Source organism: Bufo gargarizans, chromosome 5 (genome assembly GCF_014858855.1).
Source record: "Bufo gargarizans isolate SCDJY-AF-19 chromosome 5, ASM1485885v1, whole genome shotgun sequence".
Classification (NCBI taxonomy): domain Eukaryota; kingdom Metazoa; phylum Chordata; class Amphibia; order Anura; family Bufonidae; genus Bufo; species Bufo gargarizans.
The window spans coordinates 466,996,255-467,013,018 of NC_058084.1; the positions used below are offsets into that span (position 1 = coordinate 466,996,255).

Sequence of the window (16,764 nt, forward strand, 5' to 3'; positions counted from 1 at the left end):
AGATCAGAGGCTGGGGGGAGGCAGATCAGAGGCTGGGGGGAGGCAGATCAGAGGCTGGGGGGGGAGGCAGATCAGAGGCTGGGGGGGAGGCAGATCAGAGGCTGGGGGGAGGCAGATCAGAGGCTGGGGGGGGAGGCAGATCAGAGGCTGGGGGAGGAGACAGATCAGAGGCTGGGGGGAGGCAGATCAGAGGCTGGGGGGGGAGGCAGATCAGAGGCTGGGGGGGAGGCAGATCAGAGGCTGGGGGGAGGCAGATCAGAGGCTGGGGGGAGGCAGATCAGAGGCTGGGGGGAGGCAGATCAGAGGCTGGGGGCAAGCAGATCAGAGGCTGGGGGCAAGCAGATCAGAGGCTGGGGGCAAGCAGATCAGAGGCTGGGGGCAAGCAGATCAGAGGCTGGGGGGAGGCAGATGGAGAGAGAGTGGTTAATGGGGGGAGGCTGGGGGGGAGGCAGATCAGAGGCTGGGGGGAGGCAGATCAGAGGCTGGGGGGGGAGGCAGATCAGAGGCTGGGGGAGGAGACAGATCAGAGGCTGGGGGGAGGCAGATCAGAGGCTGGGGGGGGAGGCAGATCAGAGGCTGGGGGGGAGGCAGATCAGAGGCTGGGGGGAGGCAGATCAGAGGCTGGGGGGAGGCAGATCAGAGGCTGGGGGGAGGCAGATCAGAGGCTGGGGGCAAGCAGATCAGAGGCTGGGGGCAAGCAGATCAGAGGCTGGGGGCAAGCAGATCAGAGGCTGGGGGCAAGCAGATCAGAGGCTGGGGGGAGGCAGATGGAGAGAGAGTGGTTAATGGAGGCTGCAAGCACCACCTTGGCATGTATAAAGTTATTGGTTTAGAGAGGGGTTAATGAAGGCACCTCCAAGGTGCTTTCATTAACCTCTTCAAACCAATAACTTTATACATGCCTAATGCCAAGGTGCTTCCATTAACCCCTCCAAACCCAATGGGCATGTATAAAGTTATTGGTTTGGAGGGGTTAATGGAAGCACCTTGGCATTAGGCATGTATAAAGTTATTAACCCCTTCAAACCAATAACTTTATACATACCTAATTACGTACGTTATTTTAAGTAGCTTTTTCTTATTAGATTACTCGATGAATCGAGAAATATAATCGATAGAATACTCGATTACAAAAATATTCGTTTACTGCAGCCCTAGTTGGGACACATCCGGCTGCACCAGTATAGGAGCAGAAGCAAAACACTTCTTCACTGCCGAAAACGCTTGCAATGCCTTATCCGACCAGACTGAGACATCCAAACCTTTCCTAGTCATGTCCGTTAAAGGTTTAACCACAGTCGAGTAATTCAAGATAAATTTACGGTAGTAGTTGGTGAACCCCAAAAATCGCATAAGCGCTTTCAGATTTGAGGGTCGATCCCAGTTCAACACAGCACAGACCTTTTCAGGATCCATACGAAAACCTGAAGATGAGAGTAGGTAACTAAGGAATTGCACTTCTGGAGCTGCAAATACACACTTCTCCATCTTAGCATGTCTCACGAGATCCTGATGCGTCTCCATGTCAGGAGAATAAATTAAAATATCATCCAGATACAACAAACCTGCCCACCAGATGATTAAAGATGTCATTAATGAAATGTTGAAAAACCGCAGGAGCATTGGTCAACCCACAAGGCATGACCAAATTCTCAAAATGACCTTCAGGGGTATTAAAGGCCGTCTTCCATTCGTCCCCCTCCTTGATTCTTACCAGATTATATGCCCCCCTCAGATCCAACTGAGAGAACACCTTGGCACCGACAATCTGATTGAACCAATCCGGAATCAAAGATCACGGACAGTAATGCGATTAAGCTCACGGAAGTCCATACATGGCCTAAGAGTTCCGTCCTTTTTCTTCACAAAGAAGAACCCTGCATCCACTGGTGATATGGATGATCTAATATGACTTTTGGCCAAACTCTCGGTGATATACTCTCGTATGGCTGCTCTTTCGGGTTCAGAACGATTATACAACCGAGACTTGGGTAATCTAGCTCCGGGAATAAGGTTGACTGGGCAATCATACTCCCGATGTAGCCCCTGGTCTCCCCTTCAGATAATGCAATAATCACTCCAATCAAGAATCTGTCTCGCTTGCCAATCGATGGTAGGGTTATGTTTGCTTAACCATGGTAAACCTAGCACCAGGGAAGCAGGCAGACCCTCCAGCACAAAATACAAAATGGATTCTTGTTGAAAATCACCCACCTTTAAACAAATGTCCTGCACCATTTGTGATAAACATTTTTGTGTGAGTGGAGCGGAATCAATTGCAAACACTGAAATGTTTTTCTCCAATGCACTTGTAGTCAACCCATGCATATGAACGAACTGACCATCAACTAGGTGTTAGCCCAGCGGCCTGTGCCGGCGCCGCTGCCCCTATCAGCAGGCACGGGCACCGGACTCCCTCTTTTCCCTCCTGCCGCCCAGCTGACAAACACGGGCAGCAGCTAAGTTTCCTCTGCTACATATGTTCCATACCAGAGTTTCCTTCCTGGTGGCGACTTGCATTAGTGTTGAAGCTTGCATGGGTGTATCTCTCTTCACCTAAGAGGCAGCACACACACACGCCCTCTGTCTCAGCTGCCTATGGCTGGATTGCAGCAGGTATTTAAAGGCACTTCCTACTACAGGAAGTTGCCTGATCAACCTCAGTGTCTAGTCCCTGTGCAAAGGTGTTTATCTTGTCTGCCTTCCTGTGTACCAAATCCTGCTATTGTACTCCTGGACTTTGCTTTCTGCCGCCTGCCTCGGACTTCGTTTATGGACGTTGCCTGTTTGCGGCCTGCCCCTGACCTTGGATCTTGTTTGCTGACTTTGCTTGATTGCCGCCTCTCCTGACCCGTACCTCCAGGCCTTGTACATCCCGTCAGTGCTTGCACCGAGCACACTGACCCCCTGGTCAGCTGCCACTGACTTGGGGACTACTCTGGAGTGGCACCTGGCAGCTACCCTACGGCCCAAGCCTATCCCCACCATCAGGGGCTCTAGTGAATACCAGGTAGCTGCTTAGTTACGCCCCTCCGGAGTATACCCAGTAAGTGGCGCAGTGGGTCCACACCCGCTTGCATAACACTAGGTTAGCCGCAGGCCCACTGTCAATAAATACTTCAATTCCCACCGTTTTGGAGTCTAGCGCCACCTTGGCAGGCAGGAGAAATCAGGTACTACCAGCAAAAGACAAAAGTAATTTCTCAGATTCCCCACCCGCAAAACCAAGAGTGAGATAAGGACTAAACATAAAGACATATGTTAACAAAATGTTCCTCTTTTCCACAGAAAATGCAGAGTCTCTTCTTAAGCCTAAAGTTCTTATCACCAGGTCCAGGGGTAGCTTCCCCCAGCTGCATTGGCTCATCACCAAACGTGCTCAAGTCTCTCTTTACCCAAAGTGTCGGAAGAGGCAGCCACCTTTTATATGATAGTACGTCCTGAGTGTGAGGAACCTTAGTTCTCTCCCTCAAGAGTCTATCAATACGTACAGCAAGGGACAGAGCCGCCTGCAATGACTCGGGATATTCGTGAAACGCTAATGCGTCCTTCAGGCTCTCGGATAACCCTGGACAGAATTGACTACGGAGAGCTGGATCATTCCACTCCGTATTCGTAGCCCATCTCCTAAATTCAGAGCAATAGGTCTCCGCAGAACACCCTCCCTGCCGTAAGCCGCGCAACTTGGTCTCGGCCAGGGAGATCTGGGTGATCATAGATAAGCCCTAGAGCTCCGAAAAAAATTCATCTACCGACCGGAGGAACTGTGATCCGGTCGGCAACGAAAAAGCCCAAGACAGAGCGTCAACTTTTAGCAAAGAAATGATTATACCCACTCTCTGACTCTCGTCCCCAGAAGTGAATGCAGTTTAAAATATAATTTGCACGACTCTCTGAACCGACTAAAATTGTCACTTCCCCTTGGGTTCAGGGCAGGCCTGATTCCCGCTGTCGTAACCAGCCACCTGTGGTCTCCGGATCTGTGAGACGGTCGTGTGGAGGTCAGCTACCTCCAGAGACAGCCACTGTCCGACCAGTGAAGAAATCGGATGCATTACTGCACTGATACAAACAAAATGGTTTGTTTTGGGGCGGTTGATATACTGGGTGTAATCCTCAGTATCTGCTCTTATTCTGTATATATATACACTGCACAGTACCACTTCTCCTGTCCTGTATACTGGGTGTAATCCTCAGTATATGAATTATAATACAGGATGTAACTCAGGATCAGTACAAGATAAGTAATGTATGTACACAGTGACTGCACCAGCAGAATAGTGAGTGCAGCTCTGGAGTATAATACAGGATGTAGCTAAGGATCAGTACAGGATAAGTAATGTATGTACACAGTGACTCCACCAGCAGAATAGTGAGTGCAGCTCTGGAGTATAATACAGGATGTAACTCAGGGTCAGTACAGGATAAGTAATGTATGCACACAGTGACTGCACCAGCAGAATAGTGAGTGCAGCTCTGGAGTATAATACAGGATGTAGCTAAGGATCAGTACAGGATAAGTAATGTATGTACACAGTGACTGCACCAGCAGAATAGTGAGTGCAGCTCTGGAGTATAATACAGGATGTAACTCAGGGTCAGTACAGGATAAGTGATGTATGTACACAGTGACTGCACCAGCAGAATAGTGAGTGCAGCTCTGGAGTATAATACAGGATGTAACTCAGGATCAGTACAGGATAAGTAATGTATGTACACAGTGACTGCACCAGCAGAATAGTGAGTGCAGCTCTGGAGTATAATACAGGATGTAACTCGGGGTCAGTACAGGATAAGTAATGTATGTACACAGTGACTGCACCAGCAGAATAGTGAGTGCAGCTCCAGAGTATATTACAGGATGTAACTCAGGATCAGTACTGGGTAAGTAATGTATGTACACAGTGACTGCACCAGCAGAATAGTGAGTGCAGCTCTGGAGTATAATACAGGATGTAACTCAGGGTCAGTACAGGATAAGTGATGTATGTACACAGTGACTGCACCAGCAGAATAGTGAGTGCAGCTCTGGAGTATAATACAGGATGTAACTCAGGATCAGTACAGGATAAGTAATGTATGTACACAGTGACTGCACCAGCAGAATAGTGAGTGCAGCTCTGGAGTATAATACAGGATGTAACTCGGGATCAGTACAGGATAAGTAATGTATGTACACAGTGACTGCACCAGCAGAATAGTGAGTGCAGCTCTGGAGTATAATACAGGATGTAACTCAGGATCAGTACAGGATAAGTGATGTATGTACGCAGTGACTGTACCAGCAGAATAGTGAGTGCAGCTCTGGAGTATAATACAGGATGTAACTCAGGATCAGTACAGGATAAACAATGTATGTACACAGTGACTGCACCAGCAGAATAGTGAGTGCAGCTCTGGAGTATAATACAAGATAACTCAGAATCAGTACAGGATAAGTAATGTATGTACACAGTGACTGCACCAGAAGAATAGTGAGTGCAGCTCTGGAGTATAATACAGGATGTAACTCAGGATCAGTACAGGATAAGTAATGTATGTACACAGTGACTGCACCAGCAGAATAGTGAGCGCAGCTCTGGGGTATAATACAGGATGTAACTCAGGATCAGTACAGGATAAGTAATGTATGTACACAGTGACTGCACCAGCAGAATAGTGAGTGCAGCTCTGGACCAGCTGTTCCTGAGCTGCGATTACCTGTGGGTGTGGTCGCCTGTGGCTGTGTGTAGCTGCTGCTGCTCCTGAGCGTTTGGAGGAAAATCTATCCACCTGAGGCCGGCTCTCTCCTCCCCAGGGGGAGAGTGGGTTCTCAGGCATGAGCGAGGGAAGCAAGCCCCAGGCTCCTGTTCCCAGCGGCAGGCCTTCAGGGGACAGGAGAAGCCAGCGTTTGGCCTGCATGGAGGACTCAGGGGTAAGAAGATCTGGCAGGAGTCGCAGTAATGTGGCTTCTGTCTCCCCTGAGTCTGAGGGTAGTAGGAAGAGCCGCAAGGCTGGATCCGCTAAGGAGGACCCGAATGCCAGCATGGGTGAGAGTGGCCCTTCCGGGGCCCAGCAAAAGCCGAGTGTTCACGGAGGTGAAGCAGATCTTGAGGAGGAAGGCTGGGGCGTACTGAGGGCCCGGGAGTCCATTTCCACCTACGGATCCCGGGTCATGAGCCACCTCCGTGAGTACGAAGACGCGACTAAGACCCTGAGGAGGCTCCGGGAGGAGCTGCGCGGCTTGAGGTCTTGTGTTGGAGTGGCCCCAAAGAGGAAGAAGCAGGGGCTGGAGAGCCAAATAAAGCAGCTACAAGCTGACATTGGCGAGATTGAGCAAAGGCGGACTGTACTCCGAGATAAAAGCGGCCCGTTTAAGGAAAAACTCCTAAACGAGGAACGTTTTCGGAAGATGGCGGAGGAGAAGGGGCAGATGGGGCAGCAGCCTGACAGCCAGGTGGAGAAGGAACCAGTCGTGCAGGAGGAGGATGATGATGATGACCAGCAAGATCCACCTGGCAGCCTGCAGGAGCAGATTCCGTACAGTGGGCCCCCTGCACGCCAAATAGCAAGGTCACCCAGCTGCGGCTCGGGGGATGAGTATGAGACCTGCGGCCCGGGAGGGGCCCTAGTGGAGGAGATCCAGCTCCTGGAGTCCCCAGTGCGTTTCCAGGACTTATGCTTTGGTGATGAGTTGCCACCGGAGACGCCTGGGGAAGGAAAGAAAAAGGCTAAGAAGACCAAGCTCCAGGAGCAGGTAAGATATGTATACACCCCCCTCCCTGGGACCCCCGGGTCGACCGCAGGGCCGGCTCACTGTATTAGCCCCTCTTCTCAGCCCAGCCCGTGTCCTGCAGTGGACTCGGTGCAGGAGAGAGGGGAGAGCGAGGTATCCGATATGGTGGTGAGCTCCGTCTCTGTTTGCAGTAACGGGGATGGAGCTGGTGCGACACCGGCTGAAAAGCCGGACAGGAAGGTTACTGCGGAGGATGAGAGAAAAATCTCTGGCGCTGGAGTTTGCTCCCTGATGGGAGGAGGGGGTGGCTCCACGCCACAGATGGCTGCAGGAGCTCCGATGGCTCCAACCGCTGATGACGCTGTTCCCTCGGGCCAGCAGAGGCATGAAGGAGCTGTCGGAGCTATGACGGTTACGCCTCCCAATGAAGGTCAAGAACTGAGGCCAAAGCCTTTGTTTTGTATTGGCGCTGCTGGTCCAGATGAGCGGCGCCATGAAAGAACAGATCAGCAGCGTTTGGATCAGCGGCGCCCGGTAATGGATCAGCGGCGTCCAAAAGTTGTAAATGGTAGTACTGAGGAAGCGGAGGGCAATGATAAAAGTGGGGTTGGGGCTGTGGTCTGTCTTTTGGGGGCAGCTCCGACCCCAGGGCCCAGTGATGCTGAGGTACCAATAATTACACCAAAACACACCGGTTCAGCCAGTATGAGTGAGGGAGCAGGTGGGGGGCAGAAAATTACTTTTAATAAAAATATGTCTGGGGGTTTGGATGGTGGAGTGAATGGTGTTAGGAGGGAAGGAAGGGAGGTCGCAGAATCTGTTGTAAGTAAGGCTGGTTTGGGGATGGAAGATATGGAAGTGGGTGGTGGAGGGTCTTTGGTAAGCGGGGAGGGTGTGGAACCTGGTCCGGTTGCCCCCCCGGCTGTGGCAGCCCCTGTGCGCAGTTTTGCTACTGTCACGGCCGGGGTGAGTAGGGGACCCTCCTTGTCCTCTGGCTCTGGGGACGGCGTTTTGCAGCGGCGTCTTCTGGAGGCTCTAAAGAGAGGGGAGAGCACAATCAATGTAGAGGGGAGGGAGGTTGATCTATCCTTTTGGATAGATAGGCATGGCCTCTCAGCCTTCCGAGAGCAAAGGAGCGGGGAGACCACGTGGTCCCTCCCGACAGCTGGGCAGGGTGCTCTCCGTAGGAATGTGGTCCGTCTGAGGTGGAGGGGCAGTGATACATGTCCTTCAAGATCAGAAGTTGTTGAGCTCCTTCTAAAGATGGGCTTCAAGGCGACAGACATCTACGCCTTGATACATCCCTATGGGACCCCTGAGTTCGATGTCAGCTTTGTTCGGCCGGAGGGACTTGAGCTCTTCTGGTCGAACTATGAGATGGCAAAGGACGAGCCCAGCTGGCGAGATTTTGCCGTCCAGGCAGTGTCTCGTCAGAACAATGTGAAGAGGGTGACCGTTCTAACCCGTAACGAGTCACTCTCGTGTATCGACATCATGACGTGGCTCGGCCGATATGGGGAGGTGGTGGAGGTTCCCAAGAAGAACAGGGATGAACATGGCATCTGGTCTGGGGCCTGGACGTTCATGGTAAAACTTAGGCTTTTAGGAAACACAGTTACTCACATACCATCTGCCACCTTCCTTGGAAGGGATCGCATCCAGATTTTCTACCAGGGTCAGCCGAAGCTCTGTCACAGATGCGGCAGCCCCACACACTTCAGTGCTAACTGCACTGTACAGAAGTGCGCGCTGTGTGGGGAGATTGGCCACCTCGCTGCATCATGTGCAGAGATTAGGTGTCACCTGTGTGGTGACTTAGGTCACCCATTCAGTCGCTGCCCTCATTCCTTTGCCAATGCGGTCAATGCCCCGGCGGGGGGAAGCCGTGAGGCCAATTCTACTGGGGCAGGGGCTGGCAGAAGTGAAGGAACAGAGGGGCCAGGGAAGAAAAGTAAGCAAAAGACGCCTGCCCAACTGAGGCGTCAGGAAAATCGCCGAAGGGAGAGGGAGATGGGTGAATCCCGGGAACCTCAGGCAACTGGGGAAGCTGGGATGACCCCTGATCTCACCCCTGAGACTGCTGCTACTGCTGAGGCCCAAAGGGACAGTGAGCTGGATGAGGAAATTAGGAGGATCCAGGAAGAGGAAGGTGCCATCTCCTCATTATCCCCCCATGACGGGGGAAGTGGGGGATGGCAAAAGCAGGGTAATAAACGTACAGGGAAAAAGGGAGATTTAAGATCTTCTCCCACCCGCCAGATGCCAAAGGAAGGTACAACCAACCCCCCTCTGATTAGTCTCTCAAACCGGTTCCAAGCCATTGGTGACACCTCCCCCTCCTCAGGGGAGGGAGCCGGTGGGGAGGTTTCGGGAGTCGCGGTGACACCTGGGCCTGCGGGGGACGCCGAGCCTCCTTCTACTGGGGAAAACGTGTCCTCAGGGGTGGGGGCTGGCTTGGAGTCAGAGCACAAGGGCAGAGGTGAAATGGACACATTTGTTTGTTTGAAGAGGGGTAAGCCATCATCTGATGAAAAAGTTGGTGGGGGCAGTGGGAAAAGAAAGCCATCTAATTCAATCACCCATGATGGCGGCACTCACTCCGTTGACGCTGGCGTCCATTAATGTCGCCAGCATTAAGTCAGATACGGCTAGATTTGCGGCCTTTGATTTTTTCAGCCGGGTTGAAGCTGACATTTTGTTTTTGCAGGAGACCAGGCTGCCAGATTTGGCATCTGTATTTAAAGCTAAAAGGGAGTGGCGACGTGGATCCTCCTACTGGTCTCTTGCGGCCGAGCCGTATAGCGGGGTGGCAGTCCTTTTTACTGCACCGGTAGAATGCTGACGGGTTATTGAATTAGAAATGGGGAGGTGCCTGATCCTGGATGTCCTCATGAGGGGACAAGAACTTCGTCTAGGTCGGGATCTGAGGGTTGGGTTACGGCTTTTAAATTCCAATAGGATCCCCTTGAAGTTCTTTGACTTGACTTGGCGCTGCTTCCATGGGAAACTGTGTGTGAGGGACAATCTGAAGTGTAGGAGCTCTGAGGACAGGGGGTGTCCCCGTGAGGAGTGCGGTGGTGTGCTGGAAAGCATGGACCACTTCCTGCTTCATTGTCCCTTTAACACAGAGGTTTACACCAGGGTGGGGACCTCCATTGGCTGGCCTAGGCTGGTCACTCTCTCCTATGCGGAATGGGCCTATGGAGCATTCAGACACCTGGGTGGTAGGGACCTTTGCACTTTATTCCTAGTCAGCTCAGTGGTCAGGTACTACACGTGGCATGCACGGTGTTTAGTTTCGACGCAACGCAAAATCCTCCCCGAGGATGAGGTGGTTAGGAACATTCTCGGAGACCTGGTGAAGGTGCGCTCTCTGGAGTACGAGAGGTTGGGGGCGGGTAGAGCCTCTCTCCTCTGGAGGGGTTTTGCCTTTAGGGTACCCTAGCCTGTTGTCTCCCCTCCCGGTGGTGGGCTGAAGCTGACACTGTAGATTTTTGTTTTGTTTTGGTGGCTGTATGAGGACATAGGGCTTGCAGGCGCCAAACTTGGGCTTTAATGGGTTGTGTGTGGCTGAAAAGCCTCACGGTGGGTGGTGAGGTTAAGGTCTACTATGTAATGTACTATGTAATGTAGTTTATATGTCTTTGTGTCTATATATATATTTGTATATTTGTATAGGTTGAGTTGTCGGGTGTAGTGTTAGGTTGGGTGGTGGGTAAATGGGGGGAGGGTTCCATGGAACATTGGGGACTTTGGGACATATAAGAAAATCCTGGGCTGGTTCATGGACGTCTATTATCATGTACTGGGGGCATGGGATGCGGGACCAGCTCAGGGACCCAAAAAAAAAATAAAAAAAAAAGTAATAAAATATATATATATATATAATATAAAAAAAAAATTAAAAAAAATTGTGTGTTGCATTGGGGTGGTGGTGGGTGGGCTTTTTGTAAGTTTAACTTCTGTATTTGTTAAGTGTAGGTAGGTGCAACCGGATCAGGAAGGTTAGTACATGTACATAGATATTGTAAATATTGTACATAGTTGGTGTTCTGTGGCGAGTGGGCTGGACCGGTGCTGTCTGCGCCGCGCTGAGGAGCATCATGTCCTGTATGGTTGGTTTGGTCTCTGTTTTATATATTTATTTATCTGTTTGTTTTAAAATTTTAATAAAAGAAATACAGGATGTAACTCAGGATCAGTACAGGATAAGCAATGTATGTACACAGTGACTGCACCAGCAGAATAGCGAGTGCAGCTCTGGAGTATAATACAGGATGTAACTCAGGATCAGTACAGAATAAGTAATGTATGTACACAGTGACTGCACCAGCAGAATAGTGAGTGCAGCTCTGGAGTATAATACAGGATGTAACTCAGGATCAGTACAGAATAAGTAATGTATGTACAAAGTGACTGCACCGGCAGAATAGCGAGTGCAGCTCTGGAGTATAATACTGGATGTAACTCAGGGCAGTTGGTCTATAAATGGCATGACTCTGGCACACATGTTCTACATTTTATACGGTGGTGCTATAGTATTAAGCTATGTTTGTTAATATTACAGTGTTTTGTACCCTGCTATTCACATGAGTCTTGGGTGCTCAGGGTATTGAGGTCTCACCTGATGAGTAACACATTATACTGTTTTTATGCTCCACGTCATGCATTTTGTCTGAGCTGTTGCCTCCTGTGCAGGGATAAAAAAAACAGGTGCAGACGCACAAAGCAACTGAACAGCGCCCCAAGTGGCGACATAAGCCAATAAGAAATACAACATTCACCTACAGGTAAGAATAATATGACATGAAGAAGATCCTCATTGACTGTAGCACCATGGACACAAACCAGGGAGTGCAGATATGGGGGTAAAGGCTCCTCTTTCACAAGAGAAGACACCGGTATTATACATTGCACATGGTAGGAGGGGGCGATCCAGAATTTACACTGCGATCCATTACACCTCCGGTTCTACCAACCCAGGAGGATTTTTATTTATTCCTTAGATGCATTTTCATTGATCCAAGACGTGGACGTCATATTAGGTGCATCACGCCTGCAAACTTTGCTTCCGACTTGAATATGTCATGGACCAAACGCCATCAACATTCCAGACCTGGAGAATCTGATCTATTCCATTCATTTCTTAGACAAGCTCAATGTCAGAAATTCCAAGTACCAGAAACTTCTGGACTCAGGTTCTGGAGATGTACTAGATGCCATGGACCACTTATCTTGGTAAAAAGTGGGACTCTACTTTTATGTCCCCCGTCCCCCATCAGTGTTATCTATGGGACCAGTTGTGGTGACATTTAGATGCAGTTTCCCTTTAAGAGATACCTACTTCTGTAGAAGACTTTCCTTTTAACCTACCTGAGCTTCAGATTCGCCATGAAGTCCTCCATGGTCACATTGTCCAAGAGAACAAAATCTGCCTTCCCAAACTCCAAGCTCTCCTGCTCCGCCATCCCGCCAGACAAGGAGGGACCTCGCCCGAGACGGAGGTGCAAATAAAGGACCAAAGTAAATTTTGCAACTGAAGACTTTGCACAGGAAGAGTGAGGACGAGAGCCGGTCTGCGACTTCCTGGTGCGGTTTCAGGCGGGGAGGTTTGAGGGGAAGTTCAGAGATGACTGTCACCGACCACGGATGAAAGGGATGGTCCACATGAGTGATGAAACCACCGGCGCAATACAATTTTACTGCGGTGGTCATTCTCTGGTCAGTGATCGCCGACGACAGCGGCTGATAAAGGGGAACATAGAGAAACGGGAAGAAAATGAACCTAATAGCAAAGATTTCTGAGCTCTGATGATGTCATCCTTGTAAACTATAAGATGTGATGTCATTCCAGTCGCATGACTCATGGTGAAGGAGCTGTAATTCAATATATACCTCACGGCCACACATAGTGAGCACTGGACTATGCAGCAGGAATCAACCACTGACCCCTACCTGGAATATGAACATTAAACCCCTCACTGCTCTAGACCACCAGGTAGACTGATATAAACCCTTTGGATGCTTTAGATCACCACATATATTGACATTTCATTATATATTCAAGTGATACTGGTAAACCCTTTGACTACCCTAGACCACCAGGGATCCTCACATTACCTCCCTCACTGTGCTATACCATCAGGTATATTGACATTAGCACCTTTACTGCAGAAGACCACTAGGGATGCTGATACTAACCCCTTCACAGTCCTAGACTACCAGGAGTGCTAACAGTAACCCCTTCACTGCCCTAGACTACCAGGAGTGCTAACAGCAACCCCTTCACTGCCCTAGCTCACCATGGATACTGACAATAACCCCTTCACTTCCCTAGACCACCAAGGATGTGGACACTGACCCCTTCACTTCCCAAGACCACCAGGGATACAGAAGCATAGAGGGAACACTGTGATGAAGTGGAAAGCTATGGCTGGGCTGCAGCAGGCGGGCATGAAGTTGCTGGGTCCTCAGGGCACATGAGCCTTTAGCTTTGCCTCTGATTGTTATCGTCCATGGTGAACTTCACGCTACCCCCTCCCGGTTCTGCTCCCGGTGTGTAATCCTCCTTGCTCGACCAGGTGAAGTGTTTCTTCACTGCTACAAACATCAGAACTCATAGGACGGGGCCCTGGAAGATTTACAGCAGACGCCTTCCTCCCCCGACAGCGGGTGGAAATACTTAACACTGTGGAGGGCACCGTGAGCGTCTCTGTGTAAATACAGCGCTGGTAGAGTTCCCCTTTAACCAGCCATGTATGCAGTGTGGCATCATAAGGTATATCGTCACAGATGGCAGCACTTCCTCCCTGTCTGCACCCAGACCTGAGTTACTAAATCTGTTTGGTACTTGTCGCTTCCGGACTTCAGACTCCGCGACTTCCTCATGAACAGGTGAACACGAATCTGACACAGAGGCGACCGAAAACACAGTGCAAACGCCTGCCGCTCTCTACTTCATGAATGCTTCACCATAACTAAGATCTCTGCTTGCTGGATGTAATCATGGCTAGCTACATAAATCTAAGCCAGTAACGTGTGATACTGTCTGCTGAGCTGTGTATCTAATCCTATCCTGTGTGATACTGTCTGCTGAGCTGTGTATCTAATCCTATCCTGTGTGATACTGTCTGCTGAGCTGTGTATCTAATCCTCTCCTGTGTGATACTGCCTGCTGGGCTATGTATCTAATCCTATCCTGTGTGATACTGTCTGTCTGCTGAGCCGTGTATCTAATCCTATCCTGTGATACTGCCTGCTGAGCTGTGTATCTAATCCTATCCTGTGATACTGTCTGCTGAGCTGTGTATCTAATCCTCTCCTGTGTGATACTGCCTGCTGAGCTGTGTATCTAATCCTATCCTGTGTGATACTGTCTGCTGAGCTGTGTATCTAATCCTATCCTGTGTGATACTGTCTGCTGAGCTGTGTATCTAATCCTATCCTGTGTGATACTGTCTGCTGAGCTATGTATCTAATCCTATCCTGTGATACTGTCTGCTGAGCTGTGTATCTAATCCTATCCTTTGTGATACTATCTGCTGAGCTGTGTATCTAATCCTATCCTGTGTGATACTGTCTGCTGAGCTGTGTATCTAATCCTATCCTGTGTGATACTGTTTGACCTGTGTATCTAATCCTATCCTGTGTGATACTCCCTGCTGAGCTGTGTATCTAATCCTATCCTGTGTGATACTGTCTGTTGAGCTGTGTATCTAATCCTAGCCTGTGTGATACTGCCTGCTGAGCTGTGTATCTAATCCTATCCTGTGTGATACTGTCTGCTGAGCTGTGTATCTAATCCTGTCCTGTGTGATACTGCCTGCTGAGCTGTGTATCTAATCCTATCCTGTGTGATACTGTCTGCTGAGCTGTGTATCTAATCCTATCCTGTGTGATACTGTCTGCTGAGCTGTGTATCTAATCCTGTCCTGTGTGATACTGTCTGCTGAGCTGTGTATCTAATCCTGTGTGATACTGTCTGCTGAGCTGTGTATCTAATCCTATCCTGTGTGATACTGTCTGTTGAGCTGTGTATCTTATCCTATCCTGTGTGATACTGTCTGCTGTGCTGTGTATCTAATCCTGTCCTGTGTGATACTGTCTGTTGAGCTGTGTATCTAATCCTATCCTGTGTGATACTGTCTGCTGAGCTGTGTATCTAATCCTAGAATGTGTGATACTGCCTGCTGAGCTGTGTATCTAATCCTATCCTGTGTGATACTGTCTGCTGTGCTGTGTATCTAATCCTGTCCTGTGTGATACTGTCTGTTGAGCTGTGTATCTAATCCTATCCTGTGTGATACTGTCTGCTGAGCTGTGTATCTAATCCTCTGCTGTGTGATACTGTCTGCTGAGCTGTGTATCTAATCCTGTCCTGTGTGATACTGTCTGCTGAGCTGTGTATCTAATCCTATCCTGTGTGATACAGTCTGCTGAGCTGTGTATCTAATCCTGTCCTGTGTGATACTGTCTGCTGAGCTGTGTATCTAATCCTGTCCTGTGTGATACTGTCTGCTGAGCTGTGTATCTAATCCTATCCTGTGTGATACAGTCTGCTGAGCTGTGTATCTAATCCTATCCTGTGTGATACAGTCTGCTGAGCTGTGTATCTAATCCTATCCTGTGTGATACTGACTGCTGAGCTGTGTATCTAATCCTATCCTGTGTGATACTGTCTGCTGAGCTGTGTATCTAATCCTATCCTGTGTGATACTGTCTGCTGAGCTGTGTATCTAATCCTATCCTGTGTGATACTGTCTGCTGAGCTGTGTATCTAATCCTGTCCTGTGTGATACTGTCTGCTGAGCTGTGTATCTAATCCTATCCTGTGTGATACTGTCTGCTGAGCTGTGTATCTAATCCTATCCTGTGTGATACTGTCTGCTGAGCTGTGTATCTAATCCTGTCCTGTGTGATACTGTCTGCTGAGCTGTGTATCTAATCCTGTGTGATACTGTCTGCTGAGCTGTGTATCTAATCCTATCCTGTGTGATACTGTCTGTTGAGCTGTGTATCTTATCCTATCCTGTGTGATACTGTCTGCTGAGCTGTGTATCTAATCCTATCCTGTGTGATACTGTCTGCTGAGCTGTGTATCTAATCCTGTCCTGTGTGACACTGTCTGCTGAGCTGTGTATCTAATCCTAGAATGTGTGATACTGCCTGCTGAGCTGTGTATCTAATCCTATCCTGTGTGATACTGTCTGTTGAGCTGTGTATCTAATCCTATCCTGTGTGACACTGTCTGCTGAGCTGTGTATCTAATCCTAGAATGTGTGATACTGCCTGCTGAGCTGTGTATCTAATCCTATCCTGTGTGATACTGTCTGCTGTGCTGTGTATCTAATCCTGTCCTGTGTGATACTGTCTGTTGAGCTGTGTATCTAATCCTATCCTGTGTGATACTGTCTGCTGAGCTGTGTATCTAATCCTGCCCTGTGTGATACTGTCTGCTGAGCTGTGTATCTAATCCTATCCTGTGTGATACTGTCTGCTGAGCTGTGTATCTAATCCTCTGCTGTGTGATACTGTCTGCTGAGCTGTGTATCTAATCCTGTCCTGTGTGATACTGTCTGCTGAGCTGTGTATCTAATCCTATCCTGTGTGATACAGTCTGCTGAGCTGTGTATCTAATCCTGTCCTGTGTGATACAGTCTGCTGAGCTGTGTATCTAATCCTGTCCTGTGTGATACTGTCTGCTGAGCTGTGTATCTAATCCTCTGCTGTGTGATACTGTCTGCTGAGCTGTGTATCTAATCCTGTCCTGTGTGATACTGTCTGCTGAGCTGTGTATCTAATCCTATCCTGTGTGATACAGTCTGCTGAGATGTGTATCTAATCCTATCCTGTGTGATACAGTCTGCTGAGCTGTGTATCTAATCCTATCCTGTGTGATACTGACTGCTGAGCTGTGTATCTAATCCTATCCTGTGTGATACTGTCTGCTGAGCTGTGTATCTAATCCTGTCCTGTGTGATACTGTCTGCTGAGCTGTGTATCTAATCCTCTGCTGTGTGATACTGTCTGCTGAGCTGTGTATCTAATCC

General features: G+C 49.3%; 1 protein-coding gene across 1 annotated transcript in view; it reads right to left on the reverse strand.

Moving 5' to 3' along the window:
* Positions 1 to 12,267, reverse strand: part of LOC122939519 (unconventional myosin-Id-like) — a 73,131-nt gene extending 60,864 nt beyond the window's left edge. The window contains exon 1 of the mRNA XM_044295588.1: positions 12,089 to 12,267. Coding sequence (XP_044151523.1) covers positions 12,089 to 12,183 — 95 coding nt within the window. The 5' untranslated portion in view covers positions 12,184 to 12,267. The remainder of the gene's footprint in view (positions 1 to 12,088) is intronic.
* Between the last annotated feature and the right edge of the window lie 4,497 nt (positions 12,268 to 16,764).